Source organism: Oncorhynchus kisutch, linkage group LG13, assembly GCF_002021735.2.
Source record: "Oncorhynchus kisutch isolate 150728-3 linkage group LG13, Okis_V2, whole genome shotgun sequence".
Taxonomy (NCBI): domain Eukaryota; kingdom Metazoa; phylum Chordata; class Actinopteri; order Salmoniformes; family Salmonidae; genus Oncorhynchus; species Oncorhynchus kisutch.
The window spans coordinates 60,274,248-60,301,470 of NC_034186.2; the positions used below are offsets into that span (position 1 = coordinate 60,274,248).

Here is a 27,223-nt window from a genome sequence, read left to right on the forward strand (position 1 = left end):
CTTTTTTTCACAGAAACATTTTGCACAAACACAAAGTTATGTCCAAAATGTGACCAGTTTATTTTTGGATGCAATGTTCAGACATTCACCGAAGTAGCTGGAATTTTACACAATCTTCAAACCAGAAAATGTAGGCCACATTTGTCCTAGCACTAACTGAGGAAAGATTGACGTAACAAAAGCGGTCATATGTTTATACGTCTCAGCTGATAGAAACTACAATATGAATTAGCTAATAGCAATTACTATTTAGAATTAATCACATCACAGGTGAGCTCACCATTGATCTAAATAATTGAGTAAAACACTTTCTAGAAACCGAAAGTAATCCGATGATGGGTAGTTTGTGCCCACCTGAATGTTTGTTTTTTCTCATCAACCAAAGATAATAAGAGGAGACAAGATGAGTTTGGTCTGTTTACAGTATGCATGTTGAAGGGGGTGTGTCGTCTACCATCATTCACATCCGGAAGTGTACCCGAAAGATAAGTGGACCATTCCTTCACCTCAAAACATCTTTGGTCACACAGAATGCATTGTATAATGTCAACAAACATGGTAGCTGGCAAATAGCTTAGCTCATTATAATCAGTACAACCTTCAAAAAAGTATTTTACACACATCATAGGTGTCCATTACAATATATGCAATAATCGGAATGCATTATTTGTCACCAGTACTTGTGAATAAAACTGTAAAAAAAGAAATGTCCTCTCACTGTCAACTGTGTTTATTTTCAGCAAACTTAACATGTGTAAATATTTGTATGAACATAACAAGATTCAACAACTGAGAAATAAACTGAACAAGTTCCACAGACATGTGACTAACATAAATGGAATAATGTGTCCCTGAACAAAGGGGGGTCAAAATCAAAAGTAACAGTCAGCATCTGGTGTGGCCACCAAGTATTGCAGTGCATCTCCTCCTCATGGACTGAACCAGATTTGCCAGTTCTTTGCAGTTCTTGCCTGCAATGACAACAAGCTCAGTCCAATGATGCTGTGACACATCGCCCCAGACCATGGTGGATCCTCCACCTCCAAATCGATCCTGCTCCAGAGTACAGGCCTCGGTGTAACACTCATTCCTTCGACGATGAACGTGAATCCGAACATCACCCCTGAAGAGACAAAACCGCATCACGTCAGTGAAGAGTATGTTTTGCCAGTCCTGCCTGGATCAATGACGGTGGGTTTGTGCCCATAGGCGACGCTGTTTCCAGTGATGTCTGTTGAGGACCTGCCTTACAACTGGCATACAAGCCCTCAGTCCACCCTCTCGCAGCCTATTGCGGACAGTCTGAGCACTAATGGAGGGATTGTGCGTTCCTGGTGTAACTCGGGCAGTTGTTGCCATCCTGTACCTGTCCCGCAGGTGTGATGTTCGGATGTACCGATCCTGTGCAGGTGTTGTTATACGTGGTCTGCCACTGCGAGGACGATCAGCTGTCCTTCCTGTATTCCTGTAGCGCTGTCTTAGGCATCTCACAGTACGGACATTGCAATTTATTGCCCGAGCCACATCCTTGCAGCATGCATAAGGCACGTTCACGCAGATGAGCAGGGATCCTGGGCATCTTTTTTTTGGTGTTTTTCAGAGTCAGTAGAAATGCGTCTTTAGTGTCCTAAGTTTTCATAACTGTGACCTTAATTGCCTACCATCTGTAAGCTGTTAGTGTCTTAACGACCGTTCCACAAGTGCATGTTCATTAACTGTTTATGGTTCATTGAACAAGCATTGGAAACAGTCTTTAAACCCTTAACAATGAAGATCTGTGAAGTTATTTGGATTCTTACAAATTATCTTTGAAAGACAGGGTCCTGAAAAAAGGAGTTTACATACATACATACATACATACATACATACATACATACATACATACATACATACATACATACATACATACATACATACATACATACACACAGTTGAAGTCAGAAGTTTATGTACACCGTAGCCAAATACATTTAGCCTCAGTTTTTCACAATTCCTTACATTTAATCCTAGTAAAAATTCCCTGACTTAGGTCAGTTAGGATCACCACTTCATTTTATGTCAGAAAATAGTAGAGAGAGTGATTTATTTCAGCTTTTATTTCTTTCATCACATTCCCAGTGGGTCATAAGTTTACATACACTTAATAAGTATTTGGTTGCATTGCCTTTTAAATTGTTTAACTTGGGTCAAACATTTCGGGTAGCCTTCCACAAGCTTCCCACGATAAGTTGGGTGAATTTTGTCCCATTCCTCCTGACAGAGCTGGTGTAACTGAGTCAGGTTTGTAGGCCTCCTTGCTCGTGCATGCTTTTTCAGTTCTGCCCACAAACATTCTATAGGTTTGAGGTCAGGACTTTGTGATGGCCACTCCAATACCTTGACTTGTTGTCCTTAAGCCATTTTGCCACAACTTTGGAAGTATGCTTGGGGTCATTGTCCATTTGGAAGACCCATTTGCGACCAAGCTTTAACTTCCTGACTGACGTCTTGAGATGTTGCTTCAATATATCCACATAATTTTCCTACCTCATGATGCCATCTATTTTGTGAAGTACACCAGTCCCTCCTGCAGCAAAGCACCCCCACAACATGGTGCTGCCACCCCCGTGCTTCACGGTTGTGATGGTGTTCTTTCACTTGCAAGCCTCCCCCTTTTTCCTCCAAACATAGCGATGGTCATTATGGCCAAACAGTTCTATTTCTGTTTCATCAGACCAGAGGACATTTGTCAAGAAAGTAAGATCTTTATCCCCGTGTGTAGTTGTAAACCGTAGTCTGGCTTTTTTATGGCGGTTTTGGAGCAGTGACTTCTTCCTTGCTGAGCAGCCTTTCAGGTTCTGTCTATATAGGATTCTTTTTACTGTGGATATAGATACTTTAGTACCTGTTTCCTCCAGCACCTTCACAAGTTCCTTTGATGTTGTTCTGGGATTGATTTGCACTTTTCGCACCAAAGTACGTTCATCTCTAGAAGACAGAATGTGCCTCCTTCCTGAGCGGTGTGACAACTGCGTGGTCCCAAGGTGTTTATACTTGTGTACTATTGTTTGTACAGATGAACGTTGTACCTTCAGACGTTTGGAAATTGCTCCAATGGATGAACCAGACTTGTGGAGGTCTACAAATTTTGGGATTTCTTTAGATTTCTCCCATGATGTCAAGCAAAGAGGCAATGAGTTTGAAGGTAGACCTTGAAATACATCCACAGGTATGCCTGCAATTGACTCAAATGATGTCAAATAGCCTATCAGAAGCTTCTAAAGCCATGACATAATTTTCTAGAATTTCCCAAGCTGTTTAAAGGCACAGTCAGCTTAGTGTATGTAAACTTCTGACCCACTGGAATTGTGATACAGTGAATTATAAGGGTAATAATATGTCTGTAAACAATTGTTGGAAAAATTGCTTGTGTCATGCACAAAGTAGATGTCCTAACCGACTTGCCAATGCTGTAGTTTGTTAGCAAGAAATTTGTGGAGTGGTTGAAAAACAAGTTTTAATGACTCCAACATAAGTGTATATAAAATTCAGACTTCAAATGTACATGCAGTATGCGCCTTCAGTAGAAACGACAACACGATATACAGAAAAGAAGGAACTTACTTTGATAGGAACTCACATATGTCCAAAGTTATTATTTGTAAGGAAAACAACAAGTTAGGCAACGGGAGCGCCAGCAAGAACATTTTCCAATTCTTGCAAGACTGAGCAAATATATGCATACATGATTTGCACAAACATGAGTGAAGTGCGGTGGGCTCTCCTTGAAGAGAAAAGTTTATCTGGCTCAGTAAATCCTCAAACATAAATAGTACACAACACTGAATGTGAATTAATGAGGAGGCTTAACACACCTCTATTCAAAATGTTGTTAGAAAATACAACTGGTTTGAAAATAATCTGAAACTGACAAGTTGAAACACAGCCTATAGATAATTAGTAGGCAGCGCGTGTTAACTGTTCTGTTGTGTAATAATCACATTTTGGAACAGTGAGTGCATTCTGACATCACATGCATAACACAACTCAAGCTGGAGCGACTGTTTCACACTCACTGTGTGAAAAGGTTAAATTTCCAACTTTAATTACATTGTTGCCACCAGCCAGAATGTTAAATCATGGCAGCCTTGCGGCACTGTGTACAGCTTTGTGAAATGTTAAGCTTAACATGAGAAAATGACAACCAAATAGGCCTACCAATAAACATGTATCCATTTGCTAAAGCAAAGCTGTACGCTACATGCCCTGGCACCACAGAAACCCTATCATGAATCCGATAGGCAACCGCATAGATATGTCTCAATTTCAGCTCCATGGACCGTGGTTGGTAGTCTAATTTTTGTGAGTAGCTCTCTGCCTGATGCATTTGATGTTTATTGTAGGGAGTGGGGGGCCCACTCCAACCCTGCAGGGGTCCAGAGAAACGGCATAACGCCAGGGTATAGGACAGATACTTCAAAACCTTATTCCTTACGATTTATTTCTGGACTGTTTGTTTTGCCATGTACAAATGTGTTAATGTTTCTATGGGTTATAGCAGTAAAGGCCAAATTCAATGTTTCATCAAATATATATATTTTTTATATACCTACAGGGACCCTCAAATTCAAATGGCTAAATTATCAATTTTATGACCATCTTAAAACAATTGCATATATTAACTTAGTAGATATTGCGACCTATGGGCTTAGACCTTAAGACACTGTTTTCTTTATTTTGGCAGTTACCTGTTTATGCCTCCAAGAAACACCATTGGTTGCTCATAGGTTATGTTTGTATGGGAATGACTGCCACCTGATGTCAATGTTTAGTAAAACTGTTTTGAAACTGTATTTTTTTTAAGGGAGGGAGGGGGGACGACAACAGAATAAAAGATAGTAAGAAATTATCAAAATGCAGAAAAAAATTAATATACAACAGTCAATTCAGTAATTTACTTGATATAGTCCCCTTTATAACTGTCCTTTCAGTTTTGGAAAAATGACAAATATGAAACGCATGAAGACATACAATCAGTGTCAGTTGTCATTTACACAAAGTAAAGTCACAGCAGGCATTACAGTAAATTAAGTAGGTGAACTATATGTACTACATACTGTATGTATAACAACAAATGTGAGGGTGGGGAGGTGGTTGTAGGATGATCCATTTATGAAGAATACATTTGATTCTATTTATTTATATAATCCATGTGGAAGCAACACCACTCTTTAATCGTCCATGACAAATTTCCCCACGTGGTCAATAAAGTATATCAGATCAGATCAGTGCTCTTTAAGCTGCAGGGTTAGTGGTGACCTCCTCCAGCAGAGGCTTATACTGCTCCAGGTCCCGGATGTTCTGCAACATATCAGAGCAAAGTTACACATTACTTGGCAGGACACAACAAACATTACCTTGGTTGTGTGTCTGTGTGCACCTACATATCCGTATTCTACTTCCATTTGTATGGCCGTTGTATTCGCTCTGTTCAAGGGTTCTCTGTTCATACCTCTTTTCCCTCCTTTCCATTCTTGTACAAAGCCTTGAGACCCAACACCGCAGAGCTTATGGTGACACAAAGCTGAAGAACTGCAAGGACGATGAGCACAATGTCCAAGGCATTCATCAACATCTAATGGTAGAACAAACACACGGAGGAGGATTTGAACATATTGACAGTTGACTGGATTGTTTAGCAAGATAGTGGTGTTGGTGAACACTGGAAAATACAGAAACAGACTGGCATACCAGCTATTAGAATGTGCTTTAAACATGGTACCCACTATCTCTGTTTATGGACACACATGTTCATTGCTAAATTAAGCAGTTTGATCCATCTAATCAAATGTTCATATATTTTTACTTAGAACAGACTAGGGACACCTTCCTCACATGATGAATATCATTAAAAAAACTTCATTGTAAAGCACTCACCTGTGCAATCTGCTTGGCACCTTTGCATTTCGCCAAGAGTCTATCCCTCTCCGGATCACTGGGGGGTTTTGTCACCTGGCCACCATAGTAGTCATCTTGCCAATTGTAATGGTCATCATTGCAAATCCACCAGAAATTGTAGTTTGCCAGGTCTACAGCATACAGCACAATTCCAGTAATGGCCAGAGCAGCACCTGACAGGTTCATCAACACATTGATGCCCACCTAAAACACAATCAGGGAATATAAAACCAGTTTGACTCAACTGAGTAAGTACTAGATGTCTCAGATATTCAGTTGATCATTATAATTCAGCTGGATCATATTGAATGATTGTTCAATGGAGGAAGGGAATGAGGCTAAGGAATGACAGGAAAGAGTTAAGGTATCTGCATCAGTGAACAACTCACCAAGCAGGGACTGGGGAACTTCTCAGCCAAGATACACATGATGCCAACTGCTATAAACTAAGGAGAAGGCACACATATCAAAATCAAATACGAACAACCTAAACAAACGACACATTATTTGTCCTAATAAATAAAACATTTTGACTTCAATCCTCCATTTTATAAAATAAGACTACTTAAGTGTGGGTCAGCAGTTACTTATATGTTTCCTGGTTTTGTTTACTGTGGTTATAACTGCAAATGAAATCCTGTGTTTGCATACTAAACATGATGACATGGTAAACGATAACAAAATAAAGTAAGCTTACCACACCACCAAGCCAATAAGGAACCCCATTCCATCGCAGTAAGCTAGTATAATCAGTGCTAACAAGGATCGCTCCCAAGCCAATGTTGAGAACTCCCACCATGATCTGTATAGTCTGTTTAAATAAGAAAATAATAATTTTAGAAAACTCTCACTTCGGTTGACAAATGCAACCCATTGATGATAGACATGTATGTTCTGGTGTGTGTGTGTGTTATTTTAGTTCACCCACCCCCAGAGCTGACTGGGAACTTGATTGGAGCCTCCTCAGTCCCTGGGACACAGAGCATGCTGGGCTGTAGCACAAGGTCCCAAGTATTTGACACAGCAGGGGCCAACTGCTTCCTTCTTTAGAGTTCACTGTAAATACAGTCACCCCTCCACCTTTGGTCACAGTCACTGACATGCTGGCCACTCTTGGTTACACAGCTCTAAAACAAAAGGCAGAACAATCATCTTAATGTTAAAATAAGTGTATGCCTTATACTGTAAGTCATGATGTTAAAAGGTGCACATTCATTCCAATAACATCTGATGAAGTCTGTGTTGTATCTGGAGGATACAACTTTTTTTTAAAGAACCAACTATCTATTTCGTTTGAGGATGTATTGCATTGTACAGCACTCTGAATTTGCCCTAAATAAGGGCTATCTTACTGTCACTGCTACAGTGTGTATTGGGTCATAGTGACAAAAAGTTTCCATCCCATGTGGACAACATTAAAGTGAATCTACCCATTATTTTGTTGCTCTGCTTTACTAAATTGCAGTTATCTCTTGCCTTATTGAAAGATGATAGGAGATAGGGCATGACATGAAGTGTGGTGATGAGTGGGTTTAGAGCTTCTGCGACACATGAAGGTAGTGAACAACATGAAACCCCATCTTCTGGGAAACACACATCATCCGCTTACAATGTATAGCACCCACCTGGGTGGTTTTATTTCATTTCACCTTTATTTAACTAGGTAGGATAGTTGAGAACCAGTTCTCATGTACAACTGCGACCTGGCCAAGATAAAGCACAGCATATTGACACAACACAGTTACACATGGAATAAACAAACATACAGTCAATAATAAAGTATTTTTTTAAGACATCAATGACAACCATTTTGAATTAGAAAGCACTCCACCCATTTTGTACCAAGTAGGCTACAGATATTTACAAATGGTGTTTATTTTTAGTTAGCAGCAGAAAGTACACATACCATATAATGTCCCAGTAAACCAGAGTAAACAGTAGTGTAAAATACAGTACTACCAAGGAGTTATACATCTGTCTGTCAGTGGTGGAGTTCGTTTTGAATGTCCCGGTGCCCCGGGTGTGTAGAGATTTCACTTAAGGACCAATTGAATGGTCTAAAATGAGCAAACTCTGCCCCCCAGGCCCACCCAGCCATGCAAAACAAACTCAACCATTGGGTGTTCCCCAATCAAATCCATCCCCTGACTCACGAGAGAATGTAAACCATGACAAATGTTTGCATTGATTATAACTGCTTTACGTTGCAGTGTGAATTGTTTAATATCATCTATTTTTATACTATTTTGTAATTACATAATTTATTTTTGAGAGCATGAAACTACACAGATTTAAATTCACTCAAAACGTATTATTCAACATATATTTTAGAGAAAGTGAGCTCACCCGTTCCTGCAATTGAGATGGACACCTCTACAGGTCCTGTGCAATCACAGTGGCAGACTAGTCTGCTTGTTGCGCAGTTTGGTTTTCTTACAGGGAAGTAGCTTGTAGGGAGGGCTCAGCCAGTCTCAGCTAGTTCCCAGCAGGCCCTCCTCCTCACTTTAAAGAGATCCGGAGAGGTTAACCCTTCCCTCACTGAATCATAAACATATAATGGATTCCTGTCATACTGAAGAACCTCCCCACCACACACACACAAAGCGAGGACTCAACAGTTGTTCTTTGCCAGGTATGGTGATAGAGATTAATTTGTCGTCAACAATAGCCTCCATCCAGCCAATCTTGTAGGATTCTGGGAGTAGGAGTCCTTTGTCATTGAAGAAGAGGTCCTTTCCTTGGCAAAAACCTCTAAAAGTAAATCATACAACAAAGGATTGACTCGTTTGTCATCGAAATATTGGTGTTAGAGGGTTATGAATGGTGTATAAACTCAGTCTAAAAAGATGTCACCTTGCACTTTCCTGAGCAGTGTACTCACTTATCCAAAGTCACCTTGTTCTGCAATTAATGTCGTAGCATTTATCAAAGGTGATTAGCTAGATAGAGACTGAAATGTTGAAGAGAGGCTTTACTCAGGTACCATGCTGTTTCATACACAGATGGGAGAATATAATCAGCCAATGGAGCATGGGATTGAGGGTGGTAGTGGTGGTAAAATATTGAAAAGCCAAATAAAGACGCCATGATAAAAAATTAATATTAATATCAGTCCAGACTATGCTTACTTTTTCATAAATATCTGTGTATCCCTGTGAATTACATCATCGCACCAAAGCCATATATATATATATATATATATATATATATATATAAACAGACATTTCTCAGTGGTCACGTTAAAGGAGGAAAACATGCAACAACCTGCCAAAAAACATGAATAATATAATGCAAATCCAAAAATCATACTCCTGATTTCCTATATAGCCTACCTTTTCTAGATGGCTTTCCTATACCAAGACTGAAATCAAATGTTTCACCTGGCTAAAGACTGGGATAGTCACATACAGCTCTGGCCTAAGGAGTTTCACACAGGTGCTGTTGTTCTGACCTCTGCAGATTGACAACAAAATTATAGCATACTGATAAAGGATAGGTGTTGCCTCGTAGTGTTTACATACTTTTTTGAGAAATATAAGCAAACTTTTTAAAAAATAAAGTCAAATGTTACATTCTCAGCTTTGATCTGCGGTCACCAATGTGAGACGAGCCTCGTTAAGAACGTCGATAGCTAGGTTTCCAGCAAATTGGCAACAGATTTCCATATGAATATTCTCAAATACACAAAGAAAGATATACACATTTTCCCACCAGTTGTGTTTCCACCAAACAGGCTTGTTGTGGATAAAAGTCCATGCGTGAGGATGTAGTGCACACAAAATGTACTTCTTCGCTTAAAGCTGCATATGTAAATTGTTACTGTCATTCCCATTGAAAGCAAGTCTACGATGTTTTACATGTTAGTCATTTCGCAAAGACTTGTGGGGAGTGCATTCTTTTTCCTACTAAGAAGCGGTAGAACAGTTTTATGTGGGCTATGGCTCCCGGTTTTAAGGCTCATTTTTACGTCTTTTACTTTCGGTTTTGTAGGCTACTCCAGCTTCAAACAGCTGAAAATTCTATATTTTTGGTCATGGAAAAAATATATATTTCACAGCAGTTTAGGTCACGTGTCAAACTCATTCCACGGAGAGCCGGGCTTTCGCTCCACCCTTGTACTTGATTGACTAATTAAGGTTAGTAATTAGAATGAAACTCCCTTGACCTGGTTGTCTAGGTCTTAATTGAAAGGAAAAAACAAATACCCGCAGACACTCTGCCCTCCATGGAATGAGTTTGACACCCCCGGTTTAGATAGTATGCCTACAATGATTATCTACACCAGGGGATCCCAACCCCCCTGCGCGCGCGCAACATCCAAATGTACTTTCATATGATAATTATTATATCAAATCAATATTTGCGCATAAAGGCGTTTCCACCGCCATTTCTCGCGTAATTAATTTTACCGACACAAAAAGATCCCACTATGCCCAATGAACAAATTATCTGTTGGCATTTATAAAATTGAAGCCTACCGAAACATCCTGTTTCCATCACAGCTTTCATTAATATTTAAAAAAAACAAGATATGACTTTAGGTAAAATGCATTAGGGTCATGCAGTGCTTTGATTTAGTTATCAGGCCTAATAGGCTGTTATTCACATTCTAAACCTAATTCTCATGTCATTAAATCATTAAATGAATGCATGTGGGATTTTATGCTCATTGCCACACGAAAAAACTCCAATAATTTAAAGGGCCAATTTGCAGTTAAAACAATAACAAAGTAGACACCCCAACTCTGTAATGGTATGGTAAAAAAAGCTGAGGGATGGGCCAGGAGAAATATAACCACTCTCACATTCATAAACATGATGGTGCAAGGACTGACCATCCATGAGTTAACATTTTCTTTTCAACCAAGTTTTTAGGATGCAGTGTTTGTTTGCATTGTTTACAAAAATTGTTTTATATTTTGGGTTTTGATAGGGTGTGACAGTTAAACTAAGATCATGAGGCATAAATGATATTCTTCAAGAATCAATTTATATAATTCATTCTTAAGTCCAAAAATGCATGTAGCAACTACAGATTGCCCCTTTAAATATAATATTTAAAGTATTTACCCACTTTTTTTCTCAGCATTACAATTTTAGATTTGACAGTGTTGGACCAAGGATTTACATCTGTGTTTATATACATCATTGAGTAGCACACATACATTTTAGTGAAATGCAATGACACCACCACACCACTAGACTTCAACGTTGCAAAAACCTCAGGTAATACTGCTTTCATCTCAGCTTGAGAATCTTGTTAGCTAGTTTTGTGATGTAGTAAAGACTGTTTATTATATTGACAAGATAGTAAAGTGACCGCTATAACAATGGAAATACATGTTCTCAAAGATGGAAGGCGGGCGATGTGAGAGCAGGTGGGAACATTCTAGCCAATGAAAGGCCCGAAACGAGTGTGTACAACAGGCTATAGAGATAGATAGAGGACTCATCTTTGTATGTGCGATTATAGTGTCTGTGACAGCGCCTTTGAGGCTATCTACATTTTAAAGTAGTAAATTATCTTCTTCATCGGCTAACTGCTCCCAACTCATAGGAATCCCCACCTAGTTGACCGCTTTAATGGTAGAAGTCCTCAATATGGCAATGTCGTCCATGCTTGAACGTATATATGATGAGTCCTTTATCTATCTCTATGATAACAAGCACAACTCCGATATTAAGTCGTTTTTTTTTCAAAGATGCCACGTCCGTACACCATTACGAAACTTCTATTGATAAAATCCCCCACATAGCAAATAAAATATACACCATTTTGTTAACCAAATTTGACACTCAATGACCATACAAACGAATCGTATTTTCGTGGACATATTTTGGGCTGAGTAAAACCTCTCGATTCACCTCTTCCTCTCTGGATGTAGTGAATTTGAAGAGGTGTAAAGATGGCGGAGAACAGCGGCACAGATCCCACTGTGGATTCCAACGTTGTTGAAAATGCTGCCTCAGACGGGACCATGATCGTGGTCACGGTAAAAACTCCGAAAGATAAAGAGGAGATAGCAATCTCGGAGGATTCTTCTGTCGCACAGGTATTCGCATTTATTTACACAGTCAGTTATGCAAGTCATGCTGTGGCTAACAAGCATACATCGAAGTTAGCTAGCCAACTTGCTAACTATTACCTAGCTAGTTTACGATGTTAAGTGGGAAGAATTATCCCATTTTCCCAACTAGTAATCTTTCTTTTCACCTCGACCATTTCCTTAAATCGGTAGTTTGATTCGTGTTTTGCACAATCGGCAATGTATAAATACATATATAACAAGCATGAGCTAGCTAACGTTAGCTTGTGAGCAAGCTAGCCAGCTACGTTTGTCGCTGTCAGTCTCATCTAGCTAGCTAATTTTAGCTGCGGTCAGGCTAGCTGATAACCGGCTAGCCAATGGAGGCTCCGGCCATTGGGAAAGCCAATTGGGAAACTGGTGAGTATAATTTGTGGAACGTTCCAACAGGAAACAACGCATACAGTAGCATGATCAATTTAACTAGCTGCCAAATAGCCATCAACTCACCACGTAGCTTATTCTTAATGTTTATCCACCAGAGTGAGGACAGACGTTTTTCGGAGTAAATGTGGTGAGTGAAAAAATTTGTGAAATAGCCCACACCCTACCCGGTATCTTATTCTGCCGATATACAACTTTGTATGTGTTGTTTGTGGGCAACCTTGTTATGGAACATATTCATGTTGGAAGGTTCCACAAATTATACCCACCCTCTGGAATCTGGTCGTAATCTTACGGCTAGCGACACTGTTAATGCTGTATTTGGTGACTTCCTAAACCATTAACATTTGACCTCATGGTTCTTATAAAACTAAAAGCGACAGCTAGTAGATTCACGTAGTTCGCTAGCTAACGATAGATTTCGAGATAGCTAAGCCAATATAACTTTAAAAAATGTTTTACCAACATTGAATACATTTGGGTGTGTATCTATCCTCTTTATTCCCATTTGTCTTCACCTGCCACTTCATTCTGTCTCTTGCATACAGTTTAAAGAGGAGATATCCAAAAGGTTTAATGCCAAGCAGGACCAGCTGGTGTTGATTTTTGCTGGCAAAATCTTAAAGGATGGAGACACACTGAACCAACACGGCATCAAGGACGGACTCACTGTTCACCTTGTCATCAAGACTGCTCCCAAGTAAGACGATTTGCTTGCCCACTATTCTAGTAACCCCATTGTATGTGTGAGTGATAGATAATGGGAACATTTAGGTTGATAATGACCTTGCTTTTTCTCCAGGACCACAGTTGGTGGCACATCCCAGTCCTCTGCATCCAGCTCTGGGACCCCCCAGGCCAACAGCAGCATCAATCCTAGCGCAGTGCCCAATGCCAGCACAACACCAGGCACTGGGCCTACCCCAGCCTCCACACAGCCACCCAACTTACTGAGTTAGTGACCCAGTCCCCACTAAACCATCTCACAGAAAGACGACCATATCGCCTTACACCTACTCAACATCCACACAACTAGGCATTAACCTATATCCTTCCAGTAATCCACCGCCCCCTTGTGTCTGCATAGGTGGGTTTGGTGACCTATCTAGCCTGTCAGGCATGGGCATGGGCTCAGCCAACTTCATGGAGATGCAGCAGCAGATGCAGAGACAGCTGATGTCCAACCCGGAGATGCTGTCTCAGATCATGGACAACCCTCTGGTGCAGAACATGATGTCTAACCCAGACCTGATGAGGCAGATGATTGTGACCAACCCTCAGATGCAGCAGCTGATGGAGCGTAACCCTGAGATTTCCCACATGCTCAACAACCCTGAACTTATGAGACAGGTCAGGTCTGGTGCTCAGATGGGTCCTTTGCCCAAGGTGTAATAGACTTGGTTTTGGGTTTTCATTGTGTGTCTTGTCTTTACTTGAATCCCTCTAAAGAACCAATGCTTGAAGAGCATATTACTCCAACCATTTTGCTTTTTTATGTAGTTAGCTTGCAATGTAGTTTAAATGTAAAAAGGTGTCTATGTAACATTGCAAATGTACATAGGCCCAAACCCTTAAACTAGACCGCACCACTCTCAAAACGGTGGGTGGAATGGATGTGAGGAGGCTCATGCGCAGATGCATAATGTTAACTCCCTTCCTCTCTTCAGACCATGGAGTTGGCAAGGAACCCAGCCATGATGCAAGAGATGATGCGTAACCAGGACCGGGCGCTTAGCAACCTGGAGAGCATTCCTGGGGGATACAACGCCCTCCGGAGGATGTACACAGACATCCAGGAGCCCATGTTCAGTGCCGCTAGAGAGCAGGTAGCTATTATTCCTGCGAATACCATATGTAGACAATCGTCTTGAATCAAGTCCGGTTGTGTGACTTAGTCCACTTTCCTTCTTTTTATTTTCATCCATAGTTTGGAAACAATCCCTTCTCTGCTTTGGGGGGCAACTTAGACTCTGGCGTGCAGCCCTCTAGAACAGAGAACAGGGAACCCTTACCAAACCCATGGGGACCCCCTGGAACATCCCCCTCAGAAAGCAGGGGGACTGGCGCTTCCACGACGACAACCTCCTCCGCTGGCGGGACTGCACCCAGTGCCTCCAACCCCCTGGGCATCAACGCCTCTGGGCTGGGCAATGGTAAGACCACTACCTCAGAAGAAGCACTTTCACCTTTTAGTCAATCTGCAAAACTATATTTCCCTTTACATCTGTAATAACATACCACCCTTGAGTATAACCCTTGTTTTGCTGCTTAGCTGATTCGTCTGTTTCTCTCATTCCACTCCCTATAATCTGTCCAGGTGTGTTCGGTAGCCCTGGCATGCAGAGTCTGATGCAGCAGATCTCTGAGAACCCCCAGCTCATGCAGAACATGCTGTCTGCGCCCTACATGCGCAGTATGATGCAGTCGCTGGCGCAGAACCCTGAACTCGCCTCGCAGGTCTGCACAACTTTATCCTTCTCTGCAGTAGGATTCAGAAGTCCTGAATCATACTGATAAGATGAATATTCTAGGCTATTTTGTGTGACGAGTAGAATCATTGCTTAATCCTTTACTATTTTCCTCAGGCAATGCTGAACAACCCCCTCTTTGCCGGAAACACCCAGTTACAGGAACAGTTGAGGCATCAGATGCCGGTCTTTCTCCAACAGGTCAGATTTCTGTCTCTAGTTATGCACTTTAGTTCCACATAGTGACAAAATAAGAAAAAAAAGAAAGATGACAGAGTGTTATGGAAGGCATTGAGTTTCTAACTGTGACTAAATGGAACATCATTTGGATTGACCAAATGGATGGTTATTTTACAGATGCAGAATCCTGAGTCACTGTCCATGATGACTAACCCCCGGGCCATGCAGGCTCTCATGCAGATCCAGCAGGGCCTGCAGACCCTACAGACGGAAGCCCCCGGGCTCATGCCCAGGTACTGTACCATCTGTTATCCAGTAGATGTTTACTGGAGAGACTCGTGCTTTATACATTTGATTTTCTTGATGATGCCACTTTAACTTCTTTGGGACAGTTTATCTTTAAAATGGTGTGAAATACTTGTATGTTTGATTTTTAATTATGTGATTTTCTGTTTTGAATTTGGCGCCCTGCACTTTCACTGGCTGTTGTTGAGGTGGGACGCTACCGTCCCGAATATCCCAGAGAGGTTAACTATGGTTCTTCTCCTAGTTTGGCTCCTGGTGAGATCCCAGTGATTCCTCCAACCACAGGAGGCAGTGTGGCCCCAGAAAACCTTCCTCCCCCAACACAGGGCTCAAATCCCACCGCTGCCACTAACCCATCCCAGCAACAGCAGCAGCTCATGCAGCAGATGTTACAGATGTTTGCTGGGGGAGGAGGCGGCTCATTGGTATGTCATTGAGCTGTAAACACAATTTCTGACTTTCTACTTGGTATTGTCCAGTGGGTTAGCATTAGCTTTGTGTTTCAACTTGCTTCATTGACCTAAAACCAATTAATACTGGCACTGAGACTTGTCTCCTAACAGTCACTCAAATAGGACCCTCGCAACATTTTTCATGCGGGCTCATATAAAAATGACTTTGGCTATGCTCCCTTTCATAGACCCTAACCCCGGAGGTGCGGTTTCAGCAGCAACTGGACCAGCTCAGCGCCATGGGCTTCATCAACCGCGAGGCCAACCTGCAGGCCCTCATCGCCACGGGGGGAGACATCAATGCTGCCATTGAGAGACTGCTGGGCTCCCAGCCCTCCTAACTCCCTTAGCCCCCTGAGATTACCGGGAGAGAAGGGTTAGGGAGGGGGGGTGCTGGAGTGGGAGATGACAAATGAACACAGTCCATCACAGTCTGACAAGCCCCTCAGATAGACTCAATTGAATTCCAATTACTATTCATCTCTTTGGCTGATCTGTGAATCGTAGGAAAGATATGGGGGCAGGAAGTGGGTGTTCAGATTCAAGTTTCTATTGGAGAGACCTCATATCAACCCTGTGGAATGATGACATCGCTGCAAAATGACGCCACCACTAACATGACTACTTCCTCTGTTGACTATGGGAGACTATTTCTGAAATGACTGTGCCCATTTGCTGGAAATGCATGAGGTTGCCAACTTAACCCATCTTAATGGATTGTGTTTAGCCGGTAACGAGTTGAAATTTGGAGGGATGTGAGTGTTGAAATCATAGAATGAGGGATTCCTCTGACCTTTTATTTTCATGAGAGCCTGCTTGTTTTTACTTAATTTCACTCTATCATGCCTGATTGGCTAGTATTTATTATAGGAGCTGTAGAAGTTACCTTCTCTTTTCTTTACCACTCACCTTCAGTTTACCTTCTGCTTTAAGAATTTCTTGACATTTTGATGTGTTCCTTCAAAACTGATACAGGCTGTTGGACTCTCTGTTTGAGCACTATAGCGCCCCTGGTTCAGCTGTTTGCTTACACTTTCAGGTTTTTTGGAAGGGATGATTTTCAGATTGGAAGGTCAAGCAAGGTAGCTTGGTTAGCTCTGTAGTTAATGCTACATTGAGTCAATGAGTGCTATTTAGTGTAAATTCTTCAACAGTTTAGGCTCTGGTTAAGTGATCAGACTTAATGTTTTTAATCTGAACAATGATAAAAATGCAGACACCTTTTACGTTAACCATTTTGTGTATTTTCATACAAGCAGTGGTGTAGTGCCTGATAAAAATGTATGTATTGGTTTCAGCAATATATTCCAAAATAATTTGTTGAATCTATAATGACAAAGTGTACTAATGGCATAGAGAATTATTTTTCTTAAACCCATACATATTAGTTGCAGTACCTACAGTTAAAGAAAATCTGTTCAGCTCTGCCTTTTCTTGGAGTCCCTTCACTCTGTTATCTATTCTAATAATACCTTTCAAGAAATGTGCTCAAGTGTGGTGGTGATTCATTTAGTTCAAAAGCATGGTCTACACTAGTAGTCTTCACTCCTGATCCTGGAGGGATGTACCCTATGCTGAATTCAGATGATCAATCCTTCTCAAAATGCACACTTGTTCATCACACCTCAGATTTAAAAGCACTAGACTGGACTGCAGTGAGAAATGTGGTGGAAACTCCATTTAGCCCAAGCTTATGCCAATCCACACCCTTTTGGCAAAGTAAAATTGAAATTGAGTGCAAGCCCAGCACAAACACATCTGATTCAGCTTTTCATGATCTTGATGAGTAGTTAGTGTTGTAGACTAAGCCTGTTCACACTGACTGCAACCCTCTTGGACCAGGTGTGTGATTAACACTAGTCTACATTGTCTATGTTATGAAATTACATGAACTTGATATGGATGATTTGTTCAACATGTATGGGATTTGTTGTGTGTAGTCTGAGAGGTGGGAAAGTTAGTGGTGACCATGCATATTTGGTAGCTCATGAAAGGACCAAGCTTGAAAATATAAATTGTGAACTGTAATAAACATTTAAGTATCTTAATGGAAATTAAGCTGTTTTAACATTCACCAGAGTGGAGCTTGGATTCGTTTATGTTCCTCCATGATGACCAAATGAATAATAAGCATGGATATCTTAGATCTTCAATTTATGATAATTTCATATAACTTTGAAGATCCTGGACTAAAATGGTGGCTAAAGGAAAGCTGTGTAAGTTATAAACATGATGGGCTAGCTCAGTCTCATCAATTATGCTTGGGTTGTGAAGTTTAAAGCAATGCTAGTGTTAGACTCATCCGGCCTCTGCAAAGAGATTACTCGGGGTAGCTATTAAGAATTTTTAACTGATATGCCATTTTGTTCCTTTCAATAATGGCAATTAGCCACAGTCAGGATAGTGCAGTTAACTCTGTTCTTCTAATACAGATTCCCCCCCAGTCCTCTTACTCAGACAAGTGTTTAACATCTCAGGAGCAACATGAAAAGGATATACATTCTATAATTGGGGCAGATCTGAGCTGAAAAGGTGCACTTTGAATATATTATTCCAGTGACCGGTTTCAATCGTCTGGAACGCACCCACAGCCATTCCCATAATGCATTACTATTTGTATCAGGAAGTTGAAGGAGTCAGCTGACTGGATTGTGTTGTTGTAGAAGAAGTCACTGAACTGGATGATAAAAACACTTCATAATTTCGCCTAAATTATTTCAGTTGCTGCAAAGTATTGCTCACTCCAACCATGTTGCGGCCAAAAGCATTGACGCAAGTTCTCAGCCAGGCAAATACAAGCGGAGTACAAAGCACACTGTAAGTACTGAGTGGCAGAAGCACGTGAATATAGCGTTATTTTCTTCTAACTACCTAAATCGGTTAATTATTTGTTCTTAAGATGACTTGTAACGACAGCTACCTACATGGAGGTAAGTCTTAGCTAACACTCTCTGGCTAACTTATTTACATGTTCTCCCCGCAGATTGTTAAATAATGAAGGGTCTCTTTTGGCTTACTCTGGCTATGGGGACACTGACGCTCGAGTGACCGCTGCCATTGCAAGCAACATCTGGTCGGCCTATGACAAGAACGGGCATCAAGCTTTTAACGAAGATAAACTGAAATTCATTCTGATGGATTGCATGGTTAGTTTGAACTATATGGTCTAGTTACCATGCAGGAACAACATGTTTGTTACATCATTCTGCCTTGCGTTGGTTATCCATTGAGTATCACAGTCAGAGGCTCCAGAGAAATTAAGCTGTATGCCCGATAACGTTAGTTAAATAGTGGTAGAAAAGATTGACCTAGGCTATTTGGCAGCTTGGGAGGTAGTACCACCAAAGGTCAATTGAAATTCAATGTACATGCATTTTTATCAATTCCTTTCTTATCTTATCTTTGCAGGAAGGCAGGGTGGCCATCACACGGGTAGCTAACCTACTGCTGTGCATGTATGCCAAAGAGACAGTGGGCTTTGGAATGCTTAAAGCCAAGGTGAGGAAGAATACTTTGAGTGTGGATGACATTGGTGTGCAAATTGTGTTGTATTTGAAATGACAAAACACCAATGATTAATTCCTGAAGAGAACAGGTATGTATGTCATTTAAAGAGCCATGAGCACAGACCATGTCTGCATACCATACTAAGCATATATCTCCTGTCTGTATGGTATTTCTAGGCTGAAGCGTTGGTACTGTACCTGGAGGAACCTTTAACCCAAGTTGCGGCATCATAGGGGAAGTCTGGCTGGAGTGTTGTCTTCAATTTTGTCTCCCGTGATAATACATGAACACTTGTTGCTTATGTGAATGCTTCACCTGGTCTTCATGAAACGCTGCAGTCTGTGTATGAATGAACTGAGTATTTGTCTTCTGATTACTGTATTTATACTCCGTATGCTCTAACTTAATGCTTGAGGTTAGTAATTTGGTCGTTTGTGGCATACAGTTCAAATGTCAAGTTCACACATTGTGTAAGGCGGGCTATGTAAATCTTTAATGAATTTCACTGCCTGTAAGAGGACTCCTTTCTCAACTGCTGAAAATGCTGACACATTAACTTTAAGGCATTCGCTGTTTACCCTAGTCAGAATATTACATTTGTCTGTTGCCACGCAATAACATTTATGATATCCTTTTGTAACAGGCTATCCATAAACTCTGTTTTTTTTTTCAATGAAAAATCAATATGTATTTGTCTTCAAAGATATGAAATACATAAAACCATTTGATTCATGTTAGATTTTTAGTTCCAGGGGTACCAAGGAGTTTTTTGCAGAACACAGACCTAATATTGCATTACCTTGTCAGTTGTTTGACAGTATTGTTATTACTGATATATATTTGTGTTTGTCAATTCAGAACTTTATCAATACTGTTTCTAGGTCCCTTTTGCTGTTACTTTGTGTTCCTGGTTTGAGATGAACAGAACCAGGGGTTTATTCATTAGTTGCATACCATAGCAAAACGTTTTGCAATAAATTAGGTTCTATTTGACAGGTAGGTCCTGTGAATACACCTCAGAGGAAGCAATGGTTGTCTTTCGCCATGTAAAAGGGATAGGGAAACAGTAATTTCCTGAAGACAATCATTTGGTTTGTCCAGCAGGTGGCATGTATCTATTTTTTTCATACAGTTGCTCATGTGGTTGTCCTACCTGTTCAACCTGCCATAGACTTACACCAAGCCACTCCCCCAACCTCCACCATTCCTCAGCAGAACTACCTGATGACACAGCGGAGCAAGTTCCTTGTAAACAATCTAGGTTTCTATTAAACGTAGAGGGGGACAGGTGACTTGCGTGTTTGTGCGGCTCTTTTAAATCTGAAGATTAGGGTGAGTGGCTTCTGGGGAAGTGTCATCTTTCCTTTCTCCCCTCACACTCTTGAGAGCTGGACCACTGAAGGTGTACCTCATGGGTTCAGATGAGGCCTACAACTTTGTCTTTAAGGGTGAGTCCTTGTTCTTTCACATTTAACAGATTGATGTTCTACATTTACATAATGTAGCACACACTCTTATTCAGTAGTGATTGCATACATGTTCAGACTTTTTTGCTTACTGGTCTTTTATGGGAATTGAAATCACAACCCTGGTGTTGCAAGTGCCATGCTCTACTAACTGAGCCACCATGATGATATAATGTATATGTCAACAGAGTGACTCTGAAACCTACTTTGTTTGTAGCTAGTGCAGTGTTGCTCAGTACAGACAACCATTGAATTATGTTACTTGGTGTGTGTGTGCTAAGGCTAGAAGCTAAGTGCCAGCACAGTATCAAAAGCACACCGTAGATTGTTAGTAACACATCTACCACACAGAAATGATGCAGGTCACTCCCACCTGTGTTGAAATTACAGAAAAAGTCTAGGGTGTGTCCTGAAACAGGGCTGTAGTACAGGGCGTCTCAGAGTAGGAGTACTGATCTAGGATCTGTTTAACATGTTAGGTCATGATGAATATGACTGTATGAACAGATCCTAGATCAGCATTCCTACTCTTAGACGCTTTGTGGATACGAGCCCAGGTCTAGGAGTTTTAGCCATTACTTTTAAGAATGCATCTAACCTTGAGGTTCATTAATATGCTACTGTTGGTATTTTACAAGTCAAGACAGTGCTACTTCAAGAATGTTGCTATTTCTATGAACTTGAATGCTATTTCTGTATGTAACTGAATACATTCTTGACCTCCAACTGTTATTGTGGTGAGTTTCACAAGCTTGTCAATATCATTCCATGAAAACACACATTCCTGAATATTTGATCCTATCACTCTTTCCATTATGTCTATAGTCACACCAGAGAAGCATGTGTACTGTTTCACTACATGACTTACTAAGTCCTATATGCTACAGGCATGGTAGAGGAGGTGGTGATGTGCATGATGAGGTGAAGTGATTTGTCGATTAGGGAAACAAGAAAACCCAGTTAGTTGGGCCAGGGGATGTTGATGAAGTTAAATTTTATGTTTTCACTGAACCACATGGAAGTTTCTGCCATTCATTCTGGAACGAAGGACTAGGCCTACTTCTACTATAGCTTTATTTTTGAAACCATCCAGACATCATGAAGTAAAATCTAAATGAGTCCCTGCTTTGATTGTCTAAACGTAAATGAAGCTTTTATATGTAAATAAGTTCAGGGAACTGCTCAGTCATAAATCAATTCAAGTAAATCTGAATTATTATTAAATGAGGAGTTTTTTCCCGAAACTTTACTTAATACCTTTTTGCCTCAGAACAAAGTCAAACCAGGCCAGTAAAGTGCTTCAAGGCCTCTTATCCTATTTGCCTTGGAAACCAGGGATATTGTTTGCATAAGAGGTTACTGAGTATGGGAGGGGGAAATGGCAACATTTTCATCTCACCTAATAAAAAAACAAAAGCAGAACAATGATCTGCCAATGCCGTGAACAATTACCCAAAACAAACCAAAGTAGAACATCTCGTAAACGTTCTTTCCTGCTGCCTGTTTTACACCTCAGGTTAAATCTAAACTGGGTTCGGAGACCAGAAGCTGGATAGTTGCTTTAGAATGTAAGTCTGGGAACATGAACAGGCATGATCCCAACATTTTTGCTTTTGACAAATGTCTTATTGCCTGTTAAAAGCTCTGTAGCATAAATCAGCATGCAGGGAAGATAATCAATACTTGCTAATCTTATCCCCACTAGTGGTTTGGAGGGCAATAAATAGAATATGCATTAAAGGTGACCGTACTGAATAAACATGTCACTTTTTTTTAACCTTCTGCACACTGCCGTTTATCACATTCTTGGTTTCCTTAGATCTTTCTTGCTGGTGCGCCATGGAACTTGGATGCTTATCTTGTTTCAGCTCACATTCTCATGGTTGAGATTAAAGCAGAAATTGGTGTTTGGCTCAGCTCAGTCAGCTGTGTTGAAATCATGGTGTCATTGTGACATGTGGTCATATTTTCCTATATGTTTGTCAAGTAGGCCAAGGCTGGCTTTCTGAGTCAGCTGCTCACACTCTAGAAGCAAACACATGAGTCACTGAAACATATAGGGGGGCATCATTGTTCCTTGTACCTCATCTGTTTGGACTCAGTATTGCTCACAGCAAGATAGAGGGAAGTATCAGTGTGAACTGTACCACCTGATTTTATTAGTTGCTTCCTCTTTTGAAGGCCTGTTTCACTACAGGAAATTCCCCAAGAGCAATGCAATAAATCCACCCCCCCCCCCCCCCCCCCCCCACGACTCGCTGGTTCTCCTTTGGTTCTCTTCAACAACTGACCCCTCATCACTGTTAATACTACATATCTCTTAACCTACACAGCGTGATAATAACATATTAGCTCCCATTTCCTAGATGATAATTAACACGAACAAGCATGATCATTTATTTTAAAGACACCTGAGCCATGATTTTGATGCTACTTCTCAGATGGTTTGTTCTACATTCCTCACTTAACATAATTGTCCCAGTAACTTTTTGCACAGGTGTGGTGCTGTTTCTGTCATAGAACACGTTGTGAAGAGAGTAGTAATGATATAATGAGCAGCAGACTAAGACTGAGGGTTTAGGGTAGGGTTTAGTGATATTGAGTGGGCTGTTTGAGGACACACCTAGGCCTCACCTAAGAGTTATGCTATTTGCAGAAAGTTCAGGGAGCAGCCTTATTGTAGTTATGAGTTGGTGTTAATCAATGGGATGACATGAGCTAGATTCTAACAGTAAAGAAAGAGAGACATTGAAGAGTCATTGTTTTAGTGTGAAAAAAAACATTACTTACTCTCATTATTGTAATTCCATATGTTGTGCCCTGAAATGGTACCTTGAGGTTCTACACCTGATACTATTGTGCATCTGCACTATGGCAATATAAAGTGTTCTACATCTAGGATGAAACACCTAGTCCCCTTCATTCACATAATAGAGACTCACGGGGGATGTAAAGCACATATTAAAACATGTTTCTGGTGCACTAGAACTCATGCCCTCCTCTCCCCCATCTTTCTTCTCCAGTGGTTCTCATAGGTGAGTCTGGCGTTGGCAAGAGCAACCTGCTCTCCCGCTTCACCAAGAACGAGTTCAACCACGACAGCCGCACCACCATCGGGGTGGAGTTCAGCACACGCACAATTCAACTGAAAAGTCTCATAATCAAGGCTCAAATCTGGGACACGGCTGGGCTGGAGCGGTACAGGGCCATCACCTCTGCGTGAGTTATCTGGGTGAAACTGTGGACCCACGTACACACATACAAAGGGACCATTTCTCACTATTGTGTGGGCATCTTGGGTGGTATTATAGGCCCAAACACTCCACGTGGAGAGGCACTGGTTTTACACTTTGCCCAGCTAGCCTGGAAGAATAAACAGCAGGTTCACTGTTCCAGTCATTTACTACTTGTGCATTTTGGTCTAAATATCTATTATGGCTGGGCATTATTCAATACACATCCAGACCCAAACATTTTTCTTCTCTGACTTAAGGAATTCCTGACTTGTTCTTTTGTAAAGACTCTGGAAGGGTTAATGGCATGGAAACACATTTCAAAATAATAAAACTGTGTCCATTCAATTTAATGACATGGAAAATCTGAGGATATGTTATACCACAGCAGGATTAATTCTTCTCTGTCAAGAGTTTAGTGAATACTTTACTGAATAATTCCCTCATGCACATTTCCTTCCCTAGAAATGTCTTTCTGCAATCAAAAACCAAGTCTATTAGAATATTACAATGCTTTTGTCGGTTCAATGTATCGTACTATGGAGGCCTACATGGCATTTCAAGAGAAAAATGGGATATGGATACTCAGAGGGTATCACCCATCACATACTTTATAAATATGAATAAAAACATCAGGTTACATATTTTTTCATATTTTCTCCCTAGTTATTATAGAGGAGCTGTCGGAGCGCTATTGGTCTATGACATCACCAAGCATCTGACCTATGAGAGTGTGGAGCGCTGGCTTAAGGAGCTATATGACCATGCAGACCCTCACATCGTAGTCATGCTGGTGGGCAACAAAACTGATCTGGGGTCAGAGCGATCAGTGCCCACTGAGGATGCCAAGGACTTTGCAGGTACAGCTGCCAGGACTCTGACACCATGAATATATCCTAGGATAATAACAATGACTCCATTGTAATAAACATAATAAATTGCATAAACTTCAAAATGTTGTTCCCTTATATAGTGAATTGTGGTTTTGCCTTGTTAATATACTAATATTCACAACAGCCAATAGGCCAATAGCCTTTATTGGTCCAAATTTGTAGCTTGAGCAGTGCTTGACTTGGGATCTGAGTACCGCCACCACAAATGTTCTACTGCTTGAGCACCTGTTCCTCTTATAGAACATTAGCTCAAAGGTATTGTTGAGCTCCTGCACCTACTGTAAATATAAACAGTATCAGCACCCAAAATGAGTACCAGAACCTATTTCAGTCCATGTCAAGCACTGGGCTTGAGTCACTAGTTCATCCCAAATTTGACAAACCTACATTTTGAGAAAATACTCAGTAAACACTACCTCTCTTGCTCTATGCAGAAAAGAATGGCCTATTGTTCTTAGAGACATCAGCCTTGGAGTCCACAAACGTTGAGACTGCATTCCAAAATGTCCTTGGAGGTAATTGACTTTTATATATTTACAGTACCAACCCTATTATTGATTTGTTTGTTTTTAGCTCTCTAGCTAATCTTGTTTTTTGGTGTAAAAGTAGTGCAATCAATACTCAGTAATTAATCAGTTAAACGGAGTGGAAAGTTGGCATTGCAGAACAAAATGCTTGTGCCACGTTTATTGCTTTGTGTAAGCAGTTGTCACTGGCAGTTTGTGGTCAATGTTTTTTTGTCACTGTTTGTTGCACCAGAATTCACACTGTTTTCCTGTGCCTCTTCCATCAGAGATTCACAGGAAGGTGAGCAGTAAAGAGGTGACCCGGGGGTCCATTAGTGCCGTGTCTCTGGCCAGCCCCGTCCCCAGAGCTGCAGGCGACCCTGAAGAGAAGAAGCCCTGCTGTAGGAACCTCTGATGGGACAAACCACCCCCTCATGTGGAATAGAGCACTCCATCTTCCTCTAGTTAGTGTGCCCAAAGGGTGCAAGCCTGATTGAAAAGAATGATGCTGAGCAAGACCACTCTGATGTGACATAGTTACATGTTGGCAGACAGAATGAGTTTTCCATTCCTAAAGATTATGTAATGTGTATGTACATGGCTGGGGGTACATTTCCCCCCCAAAGAATCCAGCAATCATTTGAATATAAAAATATATCAAACAGCATTTTTGTGTAAACTTCTAAGATTCAACGTTGCTTAGGATGATTTTATTTTTAAAGGTAGTCAACTGATGTACAGAATATTTGCATTTTTAGTGACTGTGAGGTTGGACAACATGTGCCAAAACCATGTTTTTACACAAAGCTTGATTAATTAAATTTGCTGTCACTGTTGTTTGTGCTCTGTTTACTTAAAGTACAGTTACATGTCATTTTTGATCTTTTGCTTTAATTGTTCCAAAACTGCGTATTCTTATTGTGGTGTGATTTTTCAACAATACAGGAATATTTTTTTGCACTCAAATGCCAGGTTCATTATTACTTGCCTTATAATTATCACTTTTTACATTTTATTTCCTTCACAATAATAGCCAATTCATCATAATAATACATCTGCCAATAAGTACAATACACAAATGGCAACTGATAGACAACATAATGGAATAGCCTACATTTTCCATCTGTGAGGATTACTTTTGATTATAATGAAGATATCCCATTAATGATCAGACATTGACCATATTGATCTCATAAGTCGCCCTTAGCTAAACCTATAATAATTCATTTAATTTGTAAAGTGCTTTTTTTTCAGACCCAAGGTGCAAAAAAGCCTGCAGTTCAAGTGCTGCAGTGCTGTGATGTCATTACGATACTGTGCTAAGGATCCATTAAACCTGAGGGTCATGGTGCTTTCAAGACAGCTGGGAACTTTGAAATAATGTGGTCAAATCCTGACGTCGGAGCTGTAGAAAGAGGTCCGAGTTCCCGACCTGGAATTCCAAGTTGGATGACCGTTCAAAAAGATTTGTCCCAGTCAGAATTATTTTTTCCTGAGTTTTGCATTTGTATTTATTATGGATCCCCATTAGCTGCTGCCTACTACTGTGGTCCAGCAAAATTAAGATAGTAATACATTTTAAAACATTAAAATACATTCATAACATATTGTGTGCCCTCAGGCCTCTACTCTACTACCACATATATATAACACAAAATCCAAGTGTATATGTGTGTGTATAGTGCGTATGTTATCGTGTTTGTATGCATGTGTCTATGTTTGTGTTGCTTCACAGTACCTGCTGTTCCATAAGGTGTATTTATCTGTTTTTTAAATCAAATTTTACTGCTGACCTGAGTTACTTG

At 40.6% G+C, this 27,223-nt stretch overlaps 4 protein-coding genes across 8 annotated transcripts; 3 read left to right on the forward strand and 1 right to left on the reverse strand.

The window, feature by feature from the left end:
* Positions 1 to 4,909: 4,909 nt before the first annotated feature.
* On the reverse strand, positions 4,910 to 19,631 carry LOC116353108 (uncharacterized). 5 transcript variants are annotated; one of them, XM_031786761.1, is made up of 8 exons: positions 9,649 to 9,798; positions 8,284 to 8,688; positions 6,866 to 7,064; positions 6,635 to 6,748; positions 6,327 to 6,383; positions 5,917 to 6,141; positions 5,492 to 5,614; positions 4,910 to 5,340 (listed from the first exon to the last, which is right to left on the reverse strand). In XM_031786761.1, the coding sequence occupies exons 3-8, from the start codon at positions 7,037 to 7,039 to the stop codon at positions 5,275 to 5,277; spliced, it is 759 nt and encodes a 252-aa protein (XP_031642621.1). In that variant the 5' UTR covers positions 7,040 to 7,064; positions 8,284 to 8,688; positions 9,649 to 9,798; the 3' UTR covers positions 4,910 to 5,274. The 5 variants fall into 5 exon arrangements, with proteins under 5 accessions (XP_031642621.1, XP_031642622.1, XP_031642624.1 ...); XM_031786762.1 differs by adding an exon at positions 7,587 to 7,640 and having other exon boundaries at positions 8,284 to 9,678; XM_031786764.1 differs by adding an exon at positions 7,563 to 7,640 and having other exon boundaries at positions 8,284 to 9,678.
* On the forward strand, positions 11,552 to 17,863 carry LOC109902037 (ubiquilin-4). The gene is made up of 11 exons (XM_020498091.2): positions 11,552 to 11,990; positions 12,956 to 13,107; positions 13,210 to 13,361; positions 13,495 to 13,757; positions 14,075 to 14,233; positions 14,335 to 14,560; positions 14,725 to 14,864; positions 14,993 to 15,076; positions 15,233 to 15,348; positions 15,606 to 15,786; positions 16,002 to 17,863. The coding sequence occupies exons 1-11, from the start codon at positions 11,844 to 11,846 to the stop codon at positions 16,152 to 16,154; spliced, it is 1,773 nt and encodes a 590-aa protein (XP_020353680.1). The 5' UTR covers positions 11,552 to 11,843; the 3' UTR covers positions 16,155 to 17,863.
* LOC109902041 (ragulator complex protein LAMTOR2) lies at positions 18,418 to 20,612 on the forward strand. Its single transcript, XM_020498101.2, has 4 exons — positions 18,418 to 18,630; positions 18,797 to 18,959; positions 19,222 to 19,311; positions 19,497 to 20,612. The coding sequence occupies exons 1-4, from the start codon at positions 18,563 to 18,565 to the stop codon at positions 19,551 to 19,553; spliced, it is 378 nt and encodes a 125-aa protein (XP_020353690.1). The 5' UTR covers positions 18,418 to 18,562; the 3' UTR covers positions 19,554 to 20,612.
* On the forward strand, positions 20,506 to 26,254 carry LOC109902040 (ras-related protein Rab-25). Its single transcript, XM_020498100.2, has 5 exons — positions 20,506 to 20,768; positions 23,810 to 24,005; positions 24,686 to 24,879; positions 25,347 to 25,427; positions 25,706 to 26,254. The coding sequence occupies exons 1-5, from the start codon at positions 20,732 to 20,734 to the stop codon at positions 25,831 to 25,833; spliced, it is 636 nt and encodes a 211-aa protein (XP_020353689.1). The 5' UTR covers positions 20,506 to 20,731; the 3' UTR covers positions 25,834 to 26,254.
* Positions 26,255 to 27,223: the final 969 nt, after the last annotated feature.